At 46.0% G+C, this 18,948-nt stretch overlaps 2 protein-coding genes across 6 annotated transcripts in view; one reads left to right on the top strand and one right to left on the bottom strand.

The window, feature by feature from the left end:
• LOC135094420 (sterol O-acyltransferase 1-like) overlaps window positions 1-50 on the bottom strand; it is a 34,742-nt gene extending 34,692 nt beyond the window's left edge. For all 4 annotated transcript variants that reach the window (XM_063994496.1, XM_063994498.1, XM_063994499.1 and 1 more), the window contains exon 1: window positions 1-50. This exon is cut by the window's left edge and continues 102 nt beyond it. The gene's annotated coding sequence lies outside the window, so the exon portion shown is untranslated.
• Window positions 51-322: 272 nt separating this feature from the next.
• Window positions 323-18,298, top strand: LOC135094387 (uncharacterized). 2 transcript variants are annotated; one of them, XM_063994435.1, is made up of 14 exons: window positions 323-624; window positions 6,569-7,932; window positions 8,601-8,766; window positions 9,402-9,503; window positions 9,635-9,926; window positions 10,240-10,394; window positions 10,478-10,656; window positions 11,246-11,354; window positions 12,110-12,311; window positions 12,773-12,876; window positions 13,001-13,195; window positions 14,004-14,156; window positions 14,796-15,005; window positions 15,596-18,298. In XM_063994435.1, exons 2-14 carry the CDS (start codon window positions 6,731-6,733, stop codon window positions 16,535-16,537), a joined length of 4,011 nt encoding a protein of 1,336 aa, XP_063850505.1. In that variant the 5' UTR covers window positions 323-624; window positions 6,569-6,730; the 3' UTR covers window positions 16,538-18,298. The 2 variants fall into 2 exon arrangements, with proteins under 2 accessions (XP_063850505.1, XP_063850504.1); XM_063994434.1 differs by lacking the exon at window positions 323-624 and adding an exon at window positions 3,680-3,810.
• Window positions 18,299-18,948: the final 650 nt, after the last annotated feature.

The following is an 18,948-nucleotide window of genomic DNA, read 5'->3' as shown; positions in this document are numbered from 1 at the left end:
CTGCCAGCCAGCAGCGTTGCCAGATTGTTTTGGCCATATTATCGTACTACACAGGTTGAAATTATTGTACTTCTGGTAAAATTATAGTACATATGTAATTATTCCAAATATATATATATATATATATATATATATATATATATATATATATATATATATATATATATATATATATATATATATATATATAGAGAGAGAGAGAGAGAGAGAGAGAGAGAGAGAGAGAGAGAGAGAGAGAGAGAGAGAGAGAGAGAGAGAGAGAGAGAGAGAGAGAGAGCTGCTGCCTGACAAGTTAAACTAGTTAGTGTGTCGTGTCTATGGGTGGTGTTAGTACCCGTCTGTTTCAACTCCCACCATGACAGAATTTGTTTTTTTTTTTTTTGTGTGTGTGTGTGTGTGTAACCACGCCTACACAGTGGCTGCCAAGGCTTACCCATGAGTTAAACCTTCTTTAGCTGGTAATGAGGAAGGCGTGGGCTCTAGCAGTGGACACCCGAAGGCAGCAGTGGGTGAAAACAAGCAAAATAAAGAAAAGTTTGGCTGTGAGAAGGTGCTAGACAGCCAGCCATAGTGACGAGGAGGCAGGAAGGTATCACCACCACCACCACCACCACCACAGGGAAGGTAAGGTCAGGAAGTGTTAGAATGAATTTAGGTAACTTAACGTAACTTTTTAATGAATAACTGAACAATCCACGGTTTTAACTCATTTTAACGCATCTCACCTAACCTCCAGCACAATATAACCCTGTGTCAGCCTCGTCTCGTTGCTAAAAACCGTAAAATTTAACTTAATGAAAATGTAAAGAATCTGGGTCGTCTCTATTTATCAGCCATTATCTATCTTATCTGTGAGTGTTTTAAACCAATACTGTCGCAAAGCGGAGCCACATGACCAACCTTTAATATCCGCTCGTTAGATATACCTGCCATTACTTAGTTTAAGTTTGGCAAGGGTTTAAATGAGTGAGAAGGGTTGGTCGTCCCCTCCACTGGCCCCCCACCGCCATCTTGGATAAGGCTCCCCAACCCCTCCGGTTCCAATATTATTTTTTTACATTTCCTAAGTATTTTATTTCGGCTTGTAGCTAAGATTTTATGGTTTGTAAAAATATTTCGTTGTTTTTTAAGTTATTTGAGCGCGTGTGTTGCGTGAAAAGTGGTGATTTTGGCGTTGTTTTTGTGTAAATAAGAGGGCCGTTTTCGGCGTATTTTTTTACGGTCCCCAAACTTGATTTTTTATTTCAGCCTGTACTAGGTTCTTATTGGTTTTAAAAAATAGTTGGTGTTTTTTTAAGTGTGTTGCCGTCCCGCTCAGTGAAATGCGTGCACCGTACACTTGTTTTTATTCGTGTTCAACTTCTAATAATATGATTTTTTTTTTCGATAGATTTTTTATTTGTGCTTGTAGCTCACTTTAAATGGTTTTAGAAAATAGTTCAGATTTTTTAAAGTGTTTTCCGTTATGTTTAAGCCAGAATGGGTGGACATTTGAACGATTTTGAATGGGGTGAAGGTTCCAACAGTTTTCAGATACTTCTTTTTAAATATCTTTAATACTACTGCGTTTTGAAATGTGTTGTTATTTGTGGCATTAGTTTAAATGTGTGGCAAGTCTGAATTTATAAAGCATTCCTGTCTAGCTGCGGTTTTTAGAGGGGTCATTTTCAAAATGAAATACGTACGTACGTAAATTACGGTCGCTGTGACGTCATCAACCCCCAGCCGTGACGTCACAAGCCCCCCCCAGCCGTGACGCTATCAAAGTGGTACCTTCCCTAACTCCCTTCCAGTCCCTCCCAGTAAATATTCAGTGTTTTTTTTTTTCAAGGTATTTCAAGGTGTGTGTGTGTGTGTGTGTGTGTGTGTGTGTATGTGTGTGTTGCCTTATTTTTCGTTGTACAGATGGTGATGCAGTGTGTGTTGCTTTGTCTTTCGTTGTACAGATTGTTATGCAGTGTGTGTGTGTGTGTGGTGTGTGTGTGTGTGTGTGTGTTGCCTTATCTTTCGTTGTACAGATGGTGATGCAGTGTGTGTGTGTGTGTGTGTGTGTGTGTGTGTGTGTGTGTTGCCTTATCTTTCGTTGTACAGATTGTTATGCAGTGTGTGTGTGTGTGTGTGTGTGTGTGTGTGTGTGTGTGTGTGTGTGTGTGTGTGTGTTGCCTTGTCATACGATGTACAGATGCTTATGCAGTGTGTGTGTGTGTGTGTGTGTGTGTGTGTGTGTGTTGCCTTGTCATACGATGTACAGATGCTTATGCAGTGTGTGTGTGTGTGTGTGTGTGTGTGTGTGTGTGTGTGTTGCCTTGTCTTTCGTTGTACAGATTGTTATGCAGTGTGTGTGTGTGTGTGGTGTGTGTGTGTGTGTGTGTGTGTGTGTGTGTGTGTGTGTGTGTGTGTGTGTGTGTGTGTGTGTGTGTGTGTTGCCTTGTCTTTCGTTGTACAGATTGTTATGCAGTGTGTGTGTGTGTGTGGTGTGTGTGTGTGTGTGTGTGTGTGTGTGTGTGTGTGTGTGTGTGTGTGTGTGTGTGTGTGTTGCCTTGTCTTTCGTTGTACAGATTGTTATGCAGTGTGTGTGTGTGTGTGTGTGTGTTGCCTTGTCTTTCTTTGTACAGATGTTTATGCAGTGTGTGTGTGTGTGTGTGTGTGTGTGTGTGTGTTGCCTTGTCTTTCGTTGTACAGATGCTTATGCAGTGTGTGTGTGTGTGTGTGTGTGTGTGTGTGTGTGTTGCCTTGTCTTTCGTTGTACAGATGCTTATGCAGTGTGTGTGTGTGTGTGTGTGTGTGTGTGTGTGTGTGTGTGTGTGTGTTGCCTTGTCTTTCGTTGTACATATGCTTATGCAGTGTGTGTGTGTCTGTGTGTGTGTGTGTGTGTTGCCTTGTCTTTCGTTGTACAGATGCTTATGCAGTGTGTGTGTGTGTGTGTGTGTGTGTGTGTGTGTGTGTGTGTGTGTGTGTGTGTGTGTGTTGCCTTGTCTTTCGTTGTACATATGCTTATGCAGTGTGTGTGTGTCTGTGTGTGTGTGTGTGTGTGTGTGTTGCCTTGTCTTTCGTTGTACAGATGCTTATGCAGTGTGTGTGTGTGTGTGTGTGTGTGTGTGTGTGTGTGTGTGTGTGTGTTGCCTTGTCTTTCGTTGTACATATGCTTATGCAGTGTGTGTGTGTCTGTGTGTGTGTGTGTGTGTGTGTGTTGAAAATGTACGCGCGCGCGCTCGCGTACATTTTCAGTTTAACTGCCTAAATAATAAATCGTTTATTATTATTATTATTATTATTACACACACACACACACACACACCTGTAGTTCAAGAGATTAGGTTAAGTTTGCTTAAACACACTCACACGCCAGGCAATTCCGCTGGTCAAGTGGGCGGAGCTCCGAGGAGAGCTTAGATTCGAGACGCCTGAGATCATAACGTCATTATTTTATATATAATATCTTATACATTTTGATAAAAAAAATAGGGAGTACTTATCTTATTTATTTGAATTTATTTGATAAATGATATATACCATTCGAGGCTTAAAGATCACGCAAAACAATATAGAGTAATGTAAAGTCCTATATTTTTAATTCATCATCAATAAATCCTTACAAAAACCTATATATAGTATTTATTTTATTTCTTTTTTATTTTAAAAACAATAATATTTGACTTTAGAGTGTAACAAACCATAAATGAGACGGTACCTATTTGCCGGGCTGGGCGCCGCCGTTGGCTGCCTCACGACGGCTTGTTTTCCTCGACATGAAGCGGGAAGAGGCCGAGTTTTACCTTAATTATGGACCAATTCAACGCCACCAGTGAGGTAAGCGACCTATACAGGAACCCACAAAATTCCCTACAGCTTCTAGAGTCCCAGGAGAAGACGGCGGGGGTCGGGGGGGCGGGGAGGGGCCGGAAAATGGGGAAATTATCGACATGTAGAGTTGCAGGTGGCGTCGGGGGGAGAAATTGGCGCCATCTTCAAATATTAGCATTATTCCTCTCCCTGTGGGCGTGTGGTGGTGGGCGGGGGTACTGTGGGCGTTCGGGCGTCACTCGGGGTCATGGCGCTCAGTGGGGGTGGGTGTAGGGGCGTAGGGCAGGCCGTGGTGGAGTAGGTGTGGGGGCGGGGGTGCCAAGAATGGTGGGGGTGTAGGGGGGTGTATGAGTGCGTGTATGGAAATGTATGGCTGTTGACTTGTATTTCTTCTTTTGTCTGATAAATTTTGGTTATTATTCAATTGGTAATTAATTTTTGTTTATACTTTTGTTTATTTATTTATTTATTTATGTATGTACTAGTGTCCTTAATAGTGTATGGATGCGTGTATGGAATTGTATGGCTGTTGACGTGTGTATTTCTTCTCTAGTCTATAAAATTTCGGTTAATCTCGTGCGGTATTATTTATTTATGTGTTCTATTTATTTACTTGTTTATTTTTATGGTATCACTCCTCGTAGTATATATGTTTGTGTATGTTATTGTATAGCAGTTGATTTATTTGTATTTCCTTTGGTAAAACTTCAATTTCTTGTCCGTTTCAAGCTGGGGGACGATTTTTTTTTTTTTTTTCAGATTTCAGTGTTTTGAATGAATCTGCTGTGACCACAAATCTCTCTTTTTTTTTTAATTCTTTTCATTTTCACCCTCCTTCCCCTCCCACCCGACCTCATGAACTGCTGATTTGTGATAAAAATGACTAACAGAGCCATACCAAACACACTGAAATCGACCAGAAGCAAATATTTATGTCCTCACAGGTAACACACACAGTAATGTCACTGTTACCCCAACTCGCCCTCAGAAGGTAATGATTTGCAGAGAGAACGAGTAATCAGTCAATGCAAAAGCTGCCTAATTGTGCATTAATAATCACAGGTAACACATGTGCTGCTGCTCAGAACCACTCGCTTTCCTCCCTCGCTATGGACAGTTTCATCGGTCTGTTAGATATTGTAATCTAAATTCAACTAAACCTAACCAAACCAAATCTAACCTTACCAAACCTAACTAACCTAACTTACCTAACCTAATCGGGGAAAACCAAACCTAACCTAACCTAGCTTACCTAACCTAATCAGGGAAAACCAAACCTAACCTAACCTAGCTTACCTAACCTAATCGAGGAAAACCAAATCTAACCTAACCTAACTTACCTAACCTAATCGGGGAAAACCAAACCTAACCTAACCTAGCTTACCTAACCTAATCAAGGAAAACCAAATCTAACCTAACCTAACTTACCTAACCTAATCGAGGAAAACCAAATCTAACCTAACCAAACCTAACCTAACTTACCCAACCTAATCGAGGAAAACCAAATCTTACTTAAGGCCGATTTCACAGTCGCTTGGTAACGTTCCCAACCAAAAGACTCGATCCAATTTCACAGCCATTGTTTTTGTGGTTTTGGTGATGCCTGACCTGGTAACAGTCATAAAATGAAGACTGGTGATTCGGTGATGTTGGTGTGCCGGAGCGGCCTTACTAGAAATAACAAGTCAGTTTGTAACAGAAGAACTGACCATGCCAGCGCTAAATAGAGAATAAAGGCGTTGAAATCCATCACTGGTGCCATCATCATGACACGTTCGTTATTGTGGTTACATATTGTGATTTAAATTCTTCCCTTTGAATGTGACTTTTGCCAAACTCTGCATCTGCCAGCCAGGCACATGGTGAAGCATCTGTTTGTCTCTTCCTCATTGCTGTACACACGTTGTTAAATTTAAATGCTTTGGGTTTTATGGAAACAATCCTAGCCTACTAACTTTAAGACAGTGAATATATATATATATATATATATATATATATATATATATATATATATATATATATATATATATTCATTTCTGGGCAAAATTATGACTTTTTATCACAATCTACACAATAAAAGAATTAACAGTGAAATGAATGAATCAGCCCTTTGATAGAAACAGCAATGTCATTTCAGTATTATCCAACATTTCCCTGAGGTGACAGATTCCATATTGAATTCACGCCACCAAATTCTTCTTATATTTTATCATATTATTATTACGTGGTGGGGATCAAAACAAACAATGCCACAAAAGTGACTGTGAAATTGTATTTGGTGATCACCACACACCGGTAACCATCACAACAACAGGAAGTGACTGATATTGGCCCTTAATCTAACCTGCCTTGAGTGTCTAAGTTAGGATTATGATGAATAGGGTGCTTGTGATTGTGATGGTGATAATGTTGGGTGTAAGTGATCACTAGTGGGGGCTGGCTGGCTCAGTGGTGCTCTGTTTGCCTGAAGGACACGTGCCCCCAGTTCACTGTAGCAGGAGAGGCAGCACAGTGTAGGAGAGCAAAAATGAAACAGTTGGTCTTAATGAGGTCTCCAGACAATTATCCTCTAGTTTTGGATGATCCTTTACATCTTTCTTTTGGGACTGGCACCTCACTGGGTCTTTTTTGTTCACTCTTTTTGTTAGCCAGTGCCTCTCTTACATGAAAATAAAGAAAGAAAGAAAGAATCGCAGTGCTCCTCTTGATCTTGAATCTACCAGTGTTTGTTATATGATCATCCTGACCTTGTTTACTTGTACAGGTGGATGACAGCTCAACCGTAGCATCAGGAGGCACAGCGGAGGGTGGAGAGGCAGCGGAGGGCGGGGAGGAGCCAGCGTCGGCCAATGGACAGCCTGCAGAGGGCAGCGAAGTGGAGGGTGACGGCGACAGCCAGGCGGCGGCCACCAGTGGAGAGGTGTTGATGGAGGAGGTGGTGGAGGGGGATGTACCGGCCAAGAGCCCAATGCAGCAGGTGGAGGAGCCCTCCATGCCACTGAAGACGGAGGTGGTGGAAGCAGAGGAAAAGGAAGCCATGAAGGAGGACACGTCGGCAGACAAGAGTGACGGGGAGGAGGAGGCCGACACCGACATTGTGAAGGATGAAGAGGTGATAATGGACACCAGTCCACCCACCATGGATGGCAGGCAGGTGGTGATGGAGGGCGGCGAGGTGGTGACAGAGCAGGCGGAGGTGATGATGGAGGGCCACCAGGTGTTCATGGAGGGGCCCGTGGTGATGGAGGAGGCCCCGGTGGAGATGGGGGCGGAGGGGGTGCTGGTGCAGGGGTCGGGCCTGACCTTTGACACCAGTATGCTGGAGGGCACAAAGGGGGAGGAGTGCGCCTCGCCTGCCGGCAACCTGGTGATGGTGAAGCAGGAGGACCTGCAGGACAACCGCTACGGCCACAACCAGCAGATCCTGGGCCTGGTGGCCAGTGGCGTGGAGGAGGAGGAGGAGGTGGTGGTGGGTGGGGAGACGCAGAGCAAGATTCTGCTGGAGAACCTGGTGAGTGAGGCGCTGCAGTCACCACAGCGTGGCCATGACAACATTATCGTCACCACCAGCACCATCACCCCCGGCCAGGCACCCACGCTGGTGCGCGGCTCTCCCCCCCAGGCCACCCCCACCAGGATCGTGGTGCAGACCAACCAGAACACAGCCCAGAAGGCCAACCAGGGCCACTTCCTCATCCAGGTGGGGGGCACGCCCGTCCCTGTGGCCCCAGTGGTGGCCGCCCCCAGTCCTGCCTTGTCCAAGAACCACATCGTGATCCGCGCCGGCCACAACCAGACCCCCTCGGGAACCCCTGCGGCGGTCAGGGAGGACCCGGGCAGCCCTGCCCAGCAGGGCAGCATCTTCAAGGTGATCATCCCTGAGGGCACCACCAAGGTCACCAAGGTGGCCCCTGCGCCCCCTGCCGTGGAGCAGCAGGAGCCCGTCAGGAAACACATCCAGATCAACCTGTCGGACAGCACCGCCAAGCGCCCCATGCGCTACCTCTCCCAGAACGCCTCCCAAACCACTACCCCCGCCCACCCCAAGGCCGACGCCACCGGGGACCCCAAGAAGCTGTACGAATGTCCCACCTGCAACAGCAAGTTCATGAGGCCACTGTATCTCAGGTGAGGCAGCTGTCACACACCAGACTCCTATCTCCCCTGTGCCTGTCCTTACTGCCACCTTTGTGCCTTGCCACAGCTGGGAACAATTGCATATATTTAGATTTTACATACAGGGAATCCTTGAGTTATGATGGAGCCTTGTTCCTACAGCACATCATAAACCAATTTTTCAGCACGGGTCTGAACCAGCCCAAACACCTGGAGTGTCACTCACCACTACTGATGCTATAGTGCTGTGAAGTCATCATCTAGGGTGTTAAAACATAACAACTCTACCTGTAAAATAACACGTGGAAGACATACAATAAATAAAAAGTAATGAAATAAATCAGTAACAAAAAAATCAACAGGAACAATGGCTGCCAACGTTGTGCCCAGCAGACACAGAAGTCAGGACTGTCACAAACTGAGGACTTCCTGTAGTAACCTCTTCTCTGCAGACACCCCATTCCTTCATCACAAACCACTCAGGAACATGTATTTTTTGTTGTAGAGCCACCTCTGAACATTGCATTGGACAGGAAGCCAAAGATACTCTTTTAATGCATTTTCTTTCATGTAGGTGTTTTAAATGTTTTGTACAGCACTCCTAAGGTTGTGAACTAATAGTCTGTTATGGGGTCAGTCATCACCACTGTCCTGAGTATTGAGTGTGTGGTGTGTTGCAGGAAGCACATGAGGAGCTGCAAGAAGGAGGAAGTGAAGGTGGAAAAGGCACCACTGTACATGTGTTCCTTCTGCAAGATGACCTTCAAGACCAGGCCACAGATTTCACAGCATTTCCTCAAGTGTTTCCACAGCCCTTACCGCAAGAAAAAGACACAGGGAGTCAAGGTGGGGCTGTCTACCATGTTATTTCTCTCATCACTGCCTGTCTTCTTTACTTCACATCATCTGTTTATTTCCTTGACTTCCTTAGTACCAGCAAAGTACAAAGCGTTAAGGTATTTAGCAGTCTTCAGATTGTTTTAAACCTCTTTCATCATTTGTAATTTGAAGGATTGAAAGTAGAATTCTTTTCACCTTTCTTTAGGGGCTAGAACCTCATTAGGCACACACAGACAGACACACACACACAAAGCCCCTTCTTTTATATCCTTAAAAAGGCAGCTTTTGCACTTCAGGCTCATGTTTTCCAAGGCCACAGAGATGATCAGCTTGGTTCTCAAGAGTGTTTTTCCTCTAAGTAATGTAGAGATTTTGTTAATCCGTTACCCTTAAAATGCTTTCCTTTCTCACCATGACTATTTTCAAAGGCCACAGACATGATTAGCCAGGTTCTCAAGAGTGTTTCTCCTGTCAGCAATGTAGAAATCTTGTTAATCTGTTACTGCAACCATAAAAACATCCTGAAAAACAAGTATCACTTCAACTAGAACCTTTTGAAAGTAGTGGCGGTGCGATGCAGAAGTGTTTCAAAAAACAGTCCATAGTTTTACATCCTAACGCGCAGCCTTGCTCACCCACAGCGGAACAATGAGGGGGAACCTTCCGTCCTTCCCAAGAGAGGACGGATGGATGACTCGGACATCGACCCATTGCTGGAACAAGCCGTGCAGTTCAGGTGTCAAGTGAGTGTTGCAATCAAATCTTTTAGTGCCATTAATTGCATACCAGAGTGGAAGGGTTCAACCAATCACATCTTTTAGTGCCATGAATTACTTATCATAGTGGAAGAGTTTAACCAATCACATCCCACCAGGACTGTGACAGAACCTTCAACAAGGAGCGTCAGTACACAAGCCACATTAAACGCTGCACCAAAGTCTCTGTACACGACCTCACTGGGCCACGCATGGAGATCAAGGGTGAGGAGGAGGAGGAGGAGGAACCAGAGTCACAGGAAGACCCGTTTGCCGACCCAGACCCCCTCCCGCCACCCCCCAAGAGAGGGCGGGGTCCAGGCAGGCGGGGAAGACCTCCAGGACGTGGCACCGCTAGTTATGCTGTGGCCAGGGGCACCTCCAAAACATCCAGCCAGCTGTTTGATGGAGGTGAGGTGCTGACTGGACTCTCTCTCTCTTAAATTTTCTTCCTTTTCTCTAAATCATTATTTTCTTTGCACTTTCTTTTCCCTTTAGTTACCTTTATTTTTCTTCTGCTACAAATAATGGAGTCAAGCAAGAGTGTGAATGATTGTGTGAGTGTGGTGCCTTGTCTGGGCCACCCTATATGGGACTGCCAGCCTGATATGAAGATAACTAATGATAATAACAATAAGTGCACCCCACATCTCAGTCTTACAATAACAGAGCACCAGTTTCCTCACATACCAACAAAGCAGTGAGCCGGTGTCCCGCCCCACAGAGTACCCAGTGGGCACATCACGGGGACTGATGGTGGCAGACAACGAGGGTCTTGTCCGCAGCACCACAGGCCTGGCACACACTGTACAGCTCACCCTGGAGACGGCTAGCCAGGAGGGGCAGCCACAGCCCTCCGCACTGGTGGCTGACTCAAAGGTAAGAATATTAAGGATACCAAGGACATCAGTAATTGTCCTTCTTTTTGGCCTTCATCTCCTCACCGTCCATTCCTCCTCCAGGGTGTGCGAGGGAGGGAGCGGCCCCCCCAGGCGTGGTCGCTGGTGTGTGCGCTGTGTCAGAAAATGTTCATCACCAAGGCGGCACTAGCTCATCACGTCATGGCGGAGCACGGCGCAGACCTCGTACACTCCCGCAGCATCCTGGAGGGCAAGATCAAGAACAACGAGCCTCTCTTCAGGTGTGGGTCTTGTGTGGTTGTTAGATTTGGTAGTTGTGTGAATTTGTAGGGTGTATGACTGTGTGTATGACTGTGTGTGTGTGTGTGTGTGTGTGTGTGTGTGTGTGTTGTAATAAGGGGCAAGTGTCTGTGTGTTTGCATTTAAGTGAGAGAGAGATAAAAGAAAGAGTTGTTTTTATTATTGGAGTGTAGTAAGGAAACTTAAGTATACTATGCAAATTCCTGTTGTACATAATAATACAAAGATGATGAATTGCCAGTTTATTTATTATAAGCAACCTAAAAGCTAAAAATATACAAGTAGTAATTACAATAATGATACAATACTAATATCAACACTGTTACTAACTGGCACCAATACTAATGTGCTTGTTTGCAAGTGTGTGTGTGTGTGTGTGTGTGTGAGAGAGAGAGAGAGAGAGAGAGAGAGAGAGAGAGAGAGAGAGAGAAATCCTGAAAGTCAAAAAGTTCAATTTGTATAACATGAAGCAATATTTTTCACCTTTATTAAAAATCACAAAAGCAAAGTGTAATTTAGATTGTGAACATAATGAATGCAGATTACTTACCACTGGTGTTGTGGCCATAGATGTCCAGTGTGCAGCCTGAACTATCAGTCTGAGGACCAGTTTGTGGAGCACATGGTTCTACAGCACACAGCACGCCTGCAGGAGACCTTCACACGCCTGCAGGGGGAGGTGGGTGCTGTGGTGCTGTGGCTGTCACTACCCCCATTATACCACCTGTGCATTGTTGTCTCTTTGCTCTATTCCCAGAAGAGGAAGTTGAGTCTTGATCTTTGTCATCTCAAACTTTCACTTAGCTCGTCACAAAGTAGACATACAGAATTAGGAAATGCAACCTTTCATTGAGCACCTCACACAAAAACTGAAAAATTGAGAGAAATAGGAAATACAATAAAAATCTTGGCCCCCCCTCCACTACTTTTATTTAGCATGCCACAGAGTCGAAAATGTAGAATTAGGAGTCTTTCACGTAGCACATCACAAAAATTGAACATCATGAGAAATAGGAATTAAAATATAGATCCTTGTCACCTCAGACTTCCTCTTAGCACAGGGGTTCTCAACCTTTTGCAAGCTGGTTCAGTGCCGTTGGGGCCCCCCTCCTCCCTGTGCCACCCACTCAACCCCCTCCCCAATTATGCCACCATAGATAGAATTAGACAGATACCCATTAGCTAGACATAACGGCTGCATCTCATTTGTACTAGTAGCCAAGAAGTCTGATGTTTTTCACCTCCCGTCCTTTGCTTGCGACCCCCAGGAGAGTGTCTATCCCCTCTAGTTGAGAGCCACTGTCTTAGCACATCATAAATTTGAAGAAGGTACAAGTAGTAGAGGAAACAGAATCTTGTACCTCACATCTCACAAAATTATAAAAAAACAGACAAAAAAGAAACAATCCAAGCTTTACTCCACCTCCTCCGCAGACATCAACATACGTGTGTTCGCTGTGCTCGCTGGTGCTGCTGACCAAGAACCTTCTGGTGGAGCACTTGAGTCTGGTGCACCTGGATGAACTGGAGGCGCAGGCCCGGGGCGACACTCACGTGGAAATTGCCTCCAGGGTGTCCGGCCGCTCTAAGATCCAACCTGCTCCTGTGCTGAGGGATAGGAGTGCTGCTTCTGAAGGTGAGGTGCCCTGTGGTGTCCTGTTTTCTACTGCTGAGTTATACTGGTGTTATATTTACTGAGGGGTCAGGAATGGTGTCATGAAGGAATGGGGCTAAACTGGTATATGCTGTGGGGCTTTGCTGTGGATGTGTGGGGTAGCTGTTGTGGTTTCAGGATTGGGGTAGGGACAGGGTAGGGAATGGTCTTATTTTGAAGGGGCAGAGGTAAACCAGTGTGTGCTGTGGGGTAGCTGCTGTGGTCTCAGGATTGGAAGAGGTGCAGGGTAGGTAACAGTCTCATTATGAAGGAAAAGAACAAAATATAGTAGCAAAAAAACATAGAAAATAAAGAAAATAACACTATAAAAATAAAGAACAGGGTAGAGAAAGGAATAATAATCTTGAAAAATTAGAGAGAGAGAGAGATGATAACTTACTAATCCCTCTCCGTTAATTTTCTCGGCACAATTTGCAATGCAGGAGGGAGGAAGGACCAGGACAGTGAGGGGAAGATGGATGCCGGAGAGGAGTCACCTTTGGAGTGTGGCTTCTGTGGGGAGGAACTCTCTAACCAGGAGGAGATGGTGAGTTAATATTATTTATTTATGTATTTTTCTATATGTGTGTGTGTGTGTGTGTGTGTGTGTGTGTGTGTGTGTGTGTGTGTGTGTGTGCGTGAAAATAACCCTCCACTCTCCCATCCCCCAGGTGGAACACTACATAGAGAGCCATGGGGTGGAGACAGATGAGGACGGATGCCTTCTGGACCTGGGGATTGATGTGGATGTACGGGTCAAGGACACTAAGGGCCTTCTCCAGCTGGCGGATGGCCGGATGGATGACACAGTTCCATCCAAGACCGTGCTGCTGAGGAAAAAACCGAGGCAGAGTTGGCAGTGCAAGGTTAGTGAGGGAGGAAGGAGTCACATTCCCTTCCTTAGGCTTGTATTCTGACACTTCCACGCTGGCCCTCCACAACTTTCCAAAGGCTCTAGTTGAAGTGGTGCAGTTTTCAAGGGTGCTTTTACAGTTCTAGTGGCAGGTTAGCACAATTTCCTTATTATTAACAGGAGAAATGGTCATGAAGATTGTGCTATTCGTCTTTGTGGCCTTTGGAAATAGTCATGGTGAGAGAGTAGTGTTTTTTGTATGCTGTGGGGTGGATGTGCTTTGCTTGTCTTCCTTGTGTGGTGCGTGAGAGAGTGGTGGGGTTGTGGATGATGTGGTTTTGTGGTATGTTTGGCCTTTCTCTCTCTCTTCTTTTCTCTCCTGGTCAGTATAGAAGCTCTTATTCTTTTATTCTGTATGGATGTGCAGTGCTTGTCTTTGGTGTGGTGGGTGAGAGGATGGTGAGTTAGTTGATCATGCGTTTTTTACTGTTTTGGTCTCCTCATTCTCGGTCTTTCTCTCTCCAGTGTGGGTGACGTACACTGCTTCTCTCTAATGTGGCGAGAGAGAGAGAGTGGTGGGTTAAGTGATGGGGTTCTTTGGTATTACATCTTGGTCTTTTGCTCTCTTTCCATCTCTCTGCCTCTCTTCTGCCTAGCATTGCATGGAAAAATAATATACATAGCTCATATCCCAGCTATTTTAACCTAGACATCTGTAGCAAGTGATGGAAGCAACAAGGCTGCCAACACAACACAGATAGCTAGTGATGCCAACAGGACTACAAGCACAACCCAAAATAACATGCTTTCATTTCCCGCAGGAGTGCCAACAGGTGTTCTCCAAGCATTTTGACTTTCTGAGACACATGCGGGAGGTATGCACGGAGGTTAGCCAAAGTAGCAAACCCACTGTGTCAAGAGGAGGCAACTTCAAGTGTCAGGAACCAGGATGCAGCCACCTCTCCTTCTACCAGGTGAGTGGGTGTGTTTGGATGTCTTGTCGTCTACGTAGTGGGTGTGTTTGTGTGTGTGTGTGTGTTTGTGAGTTTGGATGTCCCGTCTTTCTTTTTGGCGAGTGTTTGGGGGTGTGCGGGTGGATTTGGGTGTCTCCTTGTCGTTTTCTTCTACTTGGTGAGTGTTTAATGGTGTGGGTGTTGGGTCAGGGCCAGATGTGTGTGTGTGTGTGTGTGTGTGTGGGTGGGTGGGTGGTTTATCTCTCCCTTGCTTTTTGGTGTTTTAAGTCATAAGTCCGCTTGGGTAGTTGACAGTTTTAGGTTCACTTCCTCCCATTGTCTTGTGTTTCTGTCAGCTATGAGTCCTCTGACAGCTTTGGCGTATGTATGTATGTGTGTGTGTTAAGTTTGTTGTTTTCATCCACATCCAAAGTCTTCAGTGTAATGCTTTTGTTGTTGTGTCAAGGACTTAGTTTCATCCACATCCATAGGTATCATGTTCACTCTCTGACCATGAAGGTGAAGAAGTACATAATTTTTATCCACATTCAAAGGCATCACATCCCTGTTTTCATCCACATCCAAAGGTCTCATGTTTAGTAAGGTATCATGCCCCAGTTTTCCTCCACATTGCATGCTCACGCTCTTTGTGTCCACCAGGTGAAGCTGCTGTTCAAGCACATGGAGGAGGTGCACAAGATTGTGGTGCCGAAGGAGTTTAAGACGTTCCGCAGCCTCACCTTATTTTACAAGTGGCTGACGGGCGAGGAGCAGAAGTACAATGTCCGCTACATCCGCGACACAACCCGTATTGAGAAGAACGACATGAAGCTCATCCAGATGGTGTGTCACCGCTTCCACACCGCCAAGGTCAGTGAGTGTGTGTGTGAGTGTCAGTGTCAGTGGGTGTGTCTGTCTATCTATCTCTATCTAGTGTGTGTGTTTGATTCATCTAGTCTTCATCGCGTGCTGGACTTATAATCACCAGCTGTATCTCAAGTGTGTGTAAGGTTGAGAGAGTAGGACTGCCAAATATATGTACTTTCAGCTGCTGCCATTAAGGATCACCACAGTGTATCATCTTTGTCTAATATGCTCCTCTTCTGTCCCTTCCTCTGTCATGCTCACCACTTTCACAGCATCCATTAATCTCTTTGGTCATCTTTTCATCCTCTCTTCTGTGCTAAATAGATGCACACACTCTTTAAATTGTTTGGTAGTGTCTCCAGCAATATGAGTTTGAGCAGTGTGTGGATCCTGTGTAGGACTGCTGTGGGTGATATGCTGCTCTGAGTTCATCTGGCCACTTGCTTTGCTGTCAGGGTGTCTGAGTGTCCTGTTGGGGAGAGGCCAGCACACTGTGGCTGATAGTGGCTCAGTTGTGTGTGTGTGAAGTGTAGTGAGTGTGGCTGGTGTGGGGTGTGGTGTGCATGGCTGACGCGTGGTGTGTGGTGCCGCAGATTGACCAGTCCAAGGAGAAGAAGGATGGGGAGGGTGAGACGGACTCCCCCAGCAAGAAGAGGCGGTGGTTCGTGCGCATCCAACGGTCCAGCAACTGCCACGCCCGCATCCACCTCAAGGTGCAGTACAACCCCCTCACGCAGGACTATGATGGGGAGACCCAGGTGGTGTACTACCCCCAGCACACCCACGCCGACGGGGACCATCCACAGGATCTCATGAACCGCATCATGGAGCGACACTCCCGCTCAAACTACCTTTCCCGCAATGGCAACCGCAAGCGCCTCCGTACTGGCAGCAGCCCCTCCCGCGCCGCGCCGGCCAGCGCCGCGGGGGGCCCAGGTGAGGCCGGTGACGAGGACGAGGAGGAGGAGATAGAGGAGATCCCACATGGAGAGGGCGCCTCGGTAGCCATGGACCAGTACATGAAGGAGTTCTGCCAGACTCAACTGGAGGAGGTGGGCGAGGTGGATGGGACAGCCCTAGTGGTGACATCCTCTGGCACCGCACACGCTGTGCTGCAGGCTGGCCACGCCACACAGCAACAACAGCAGCAGCAGCAGCAACACGAGGAGCAGCAGGAGGAGGTCTTGCTTGGAGAGGAGGCAGTGTTTGGGGAAGGGGGAGGCCAGGCAGTGCTGGTGGAGGGGGGAGAGCCTGGAACCTATGTGGTGCAGGAGGCGGAGGGAGCGGGGGAGGGCCAGCATGGGGAGGAAGCCACGGAGTACGTGCTGCCAGCAGATGAGGACGAGTGGACCAAGCTGTTTGAGGTGCTGCGCCTGCGCCTTATGACCTCAGAACTGACCCAGCAGGAGAAGGAGGATGGGGAAGGCCTCCTCTCCTACCAGAATGTGATCTCCTACCTGCCTCTCACCCAGCAGGTCAACATTTTCCAGCAGCTGTGTGCCCTCACTAACACATCCATCGCCACTGCTGACTAGGCTCCACACTTGTCTATCTCCACCTTTCTCACTCACCTTCCTTCATCTCTCTGCTTGCTGTCTTCACCTGTCTCTCTCACCTATCTTGTTATCTCTTTTTTGCCACAGTGCTGTTTTACTCTTCCTCTCTTTCTGTCTTGTATCTTCACCTTTTCTCCACCTGTCTATCCACTGTGCTGTCTTGCTGTTTCTCTGCCTGCTTTTACTCACCCTTTCACCAACAGTACTTCTCTTTCCCTCCCTTCTATCCCTCCTGCCCTTTCATGCTTTGTGAGCTTGCCTTTTGCTTCACTTTGTTGTCCCTTATGCTATTATCTCTACACACACACAAACACACACTTCATGAGCTTTTAACCTCCTCCAACCTCCTCTTATGCTTCCTCAAGACAAGTTAAAAGCAGCAGGCATTTCACATCATTTGCACAACAGCAGTGGCAGTAACTTATGCAAGACCAACTCTCGCTATCTTAGCACAAGAGATCTCCACTCATCCCTTCCTGCCTCCTGTACCTTCCTCGATAGCTGGCCTCCCGCTCCCTCTTCCTCTCCCACTCTCCCGCCCTTCCCCAATAAACACGATAGGCCAAAGTTCAACAAAATATCTCGCTGGCTTGGAAAAAAATGTGTAAATAATTAAGGCTATTTTTTTACATGCACCCCAGCAGGATGAGTTGACTTAGGCTGTGAGCGATGAGGAAAAAGTAGAGCCTTAACTATTATTTACACTGGTTTATTGTTCTTTCTTTCCTCTGCTTTCTCTCTCTCTCTCTCACTCTCCAATGTACATATCTTGTTAAGTTGGTTTGTATGTATGTGTGTCAGTACCTTGTCAAGTGGGTGTGCTGGGGCAAGGAATGCTGTTTGTTCGTTTGTCCAGACCCAGTGGCAAGGCACACCTGCCATCCGTCGTGTTAAGTAAGTTGACAGAACGATTGTGTGTTTGAGACTACAATTTTTTTTTTTTTTTTTTTTTTCCTCTCTCTCTCTCTCTTTCTCTCTTCTCCATCAAGAGCTCTGGGCACATTTGAATCCATTGAATAAGTGACAGCAGTGAAGTCTATACGTGCACATATATAACAGATCATAGCTTGGCTTCTCACGGCCAGAATCCAACTAGCAAATACCGTCTGGGCCTGAGTGACTGACTGGCTGGTTAGCTGGCTGGCTGGCTGGCTGGCTGGCTGGAGCTCAAGTCCTCACCAGTTGTGTCCAGGACTGCCATGTTCCCCACCCAGACATTCTTCTACAGGATTTCCATGCACACATCTCCAATATTGCCCTTCCCATTATAACCGAGTGCTTTTATAACCAAGAGTGACACCCAGACAGGACAAGACAGACCCCCTCAGCACAGACTCATTTGGGCTCAAGCAGGAAACTAGCATTGTGAGTCCACCATATTTAGTTCACAGTGAAGAGGACGTAACCCGGTGTGTTGTGACGTGGCATGGTGACAAACAGTAAAGTGTGGTGGAAAGTTAAATCTGAAGACATTTAAGCCATTAGTTAATACCAGATTTGGGGGATATTGGAGTCTGAGATGGGAGTTGAAGTGACCCTCCCCCCCACACCCTGGACTCCACCCCTATATCCCACAGAAGACAAGTCCGATACAGTCTTTTTGAGTACCTGAAGCAGTGCTCTTGTGTATATTAAGTCTCTGGTCGGCCCTACACTGGTCGGCCGATGTATAGCTGTAAAGAGAAGTATGACCGTTCTATTTGCCTGTTCAGTACCTGCAAATGAAGTATCAATGCCAGATCTTTAATTTCCTTCACCTTGTTTGAGAATTATTGTCCTAGATTTTTTAGTAGTGTTTAAATGTTCATTTCTTTATTCATTATGCTCTCTCTCTCTCTCTCTCTCTCTCTCTCTCTCTCTCTCTCTCTCTCTCTCTCTCTCTCTCTCTCTCTCTCTCTCTCTCTCTCTCTCTCTCTCTCTCTCTCTGCATCATACAGTTGGTGTTGAGATATAACGTTGCAATGTGCCAGTATCATCTTATCCTTTACATCATTGTGCTCCTCACTCTCTGGCTTATATATACATATATTATGGTTATTCAATATGTGCAAAATAAAACGGATACCTTTCGTTACCATTAGTTGAAGTAATATTTCTTTCATCTAGATATTCACAAGATGTTTAGCTACTGTTAAGGACGCCAAGGAAAAAGTTTTATATAATCCACAAATAAAAATTGAAATTTCTTAAAATATCTACTACCATTTATACATTCACTGCTGCTGGAGGGTGACAGGCGGCCCATGAAGGCCAGTGGTTGTTTTCATGAGTATTCTTACTGTTCACATTTAAAGACTTCAAGGGCGATAAAAGTTATTACTCTCTCTCTCTCTCTCTCTCTCTCTCTCTCAACTCGACACAACCTTCCAGACAACTATCCCCTCTTCTTC

Source organism: Scylla paramamosain, chromosome 45 (assembly GCF_035594125.1).
Source record: "Scylla paramamosain isolate STU-SP2022 chromosome 45, ASM3559412v1, whole genome shotgun sequence".
In the NCBI taxonomy this organism is placed as follows: domain Eukaryota; kingdom Metazoa; phylum Arthropoda; class Malacostraca; order Decapoda; family Portunidae; genus Scylla; species Scylla paramamosain.
The sequence above is the reverse complement of the archived record's forward strand: the minus strand, read 5'-3'. Positions and strand labels throughout refer to the sequence as shown.

Excerpts from the sequence above, each read along its gene's own strand:
- LOC135094387 (XM_063994434.1), top strand. The coding sequence starts at position 3,784 with ATGGACCAATTCAACGCCACCAGTGAG. Across the intron at positions 9,927-10,239 it reads CAGCCAGCTGTTTGATGGAG|AGTACCCAGTGGGCACATCA; the intron begins GTGAGGTGCTGA and ends CCCGCCCCACAG. Across the intron at positions 11,355-12,109 it reads TCACACGCCTGCAGGGGGAG|ACATCAACATACGTGTGTTC; the intron begins GTGGGTGCTGTG and ends CCTCCTCCGCAG.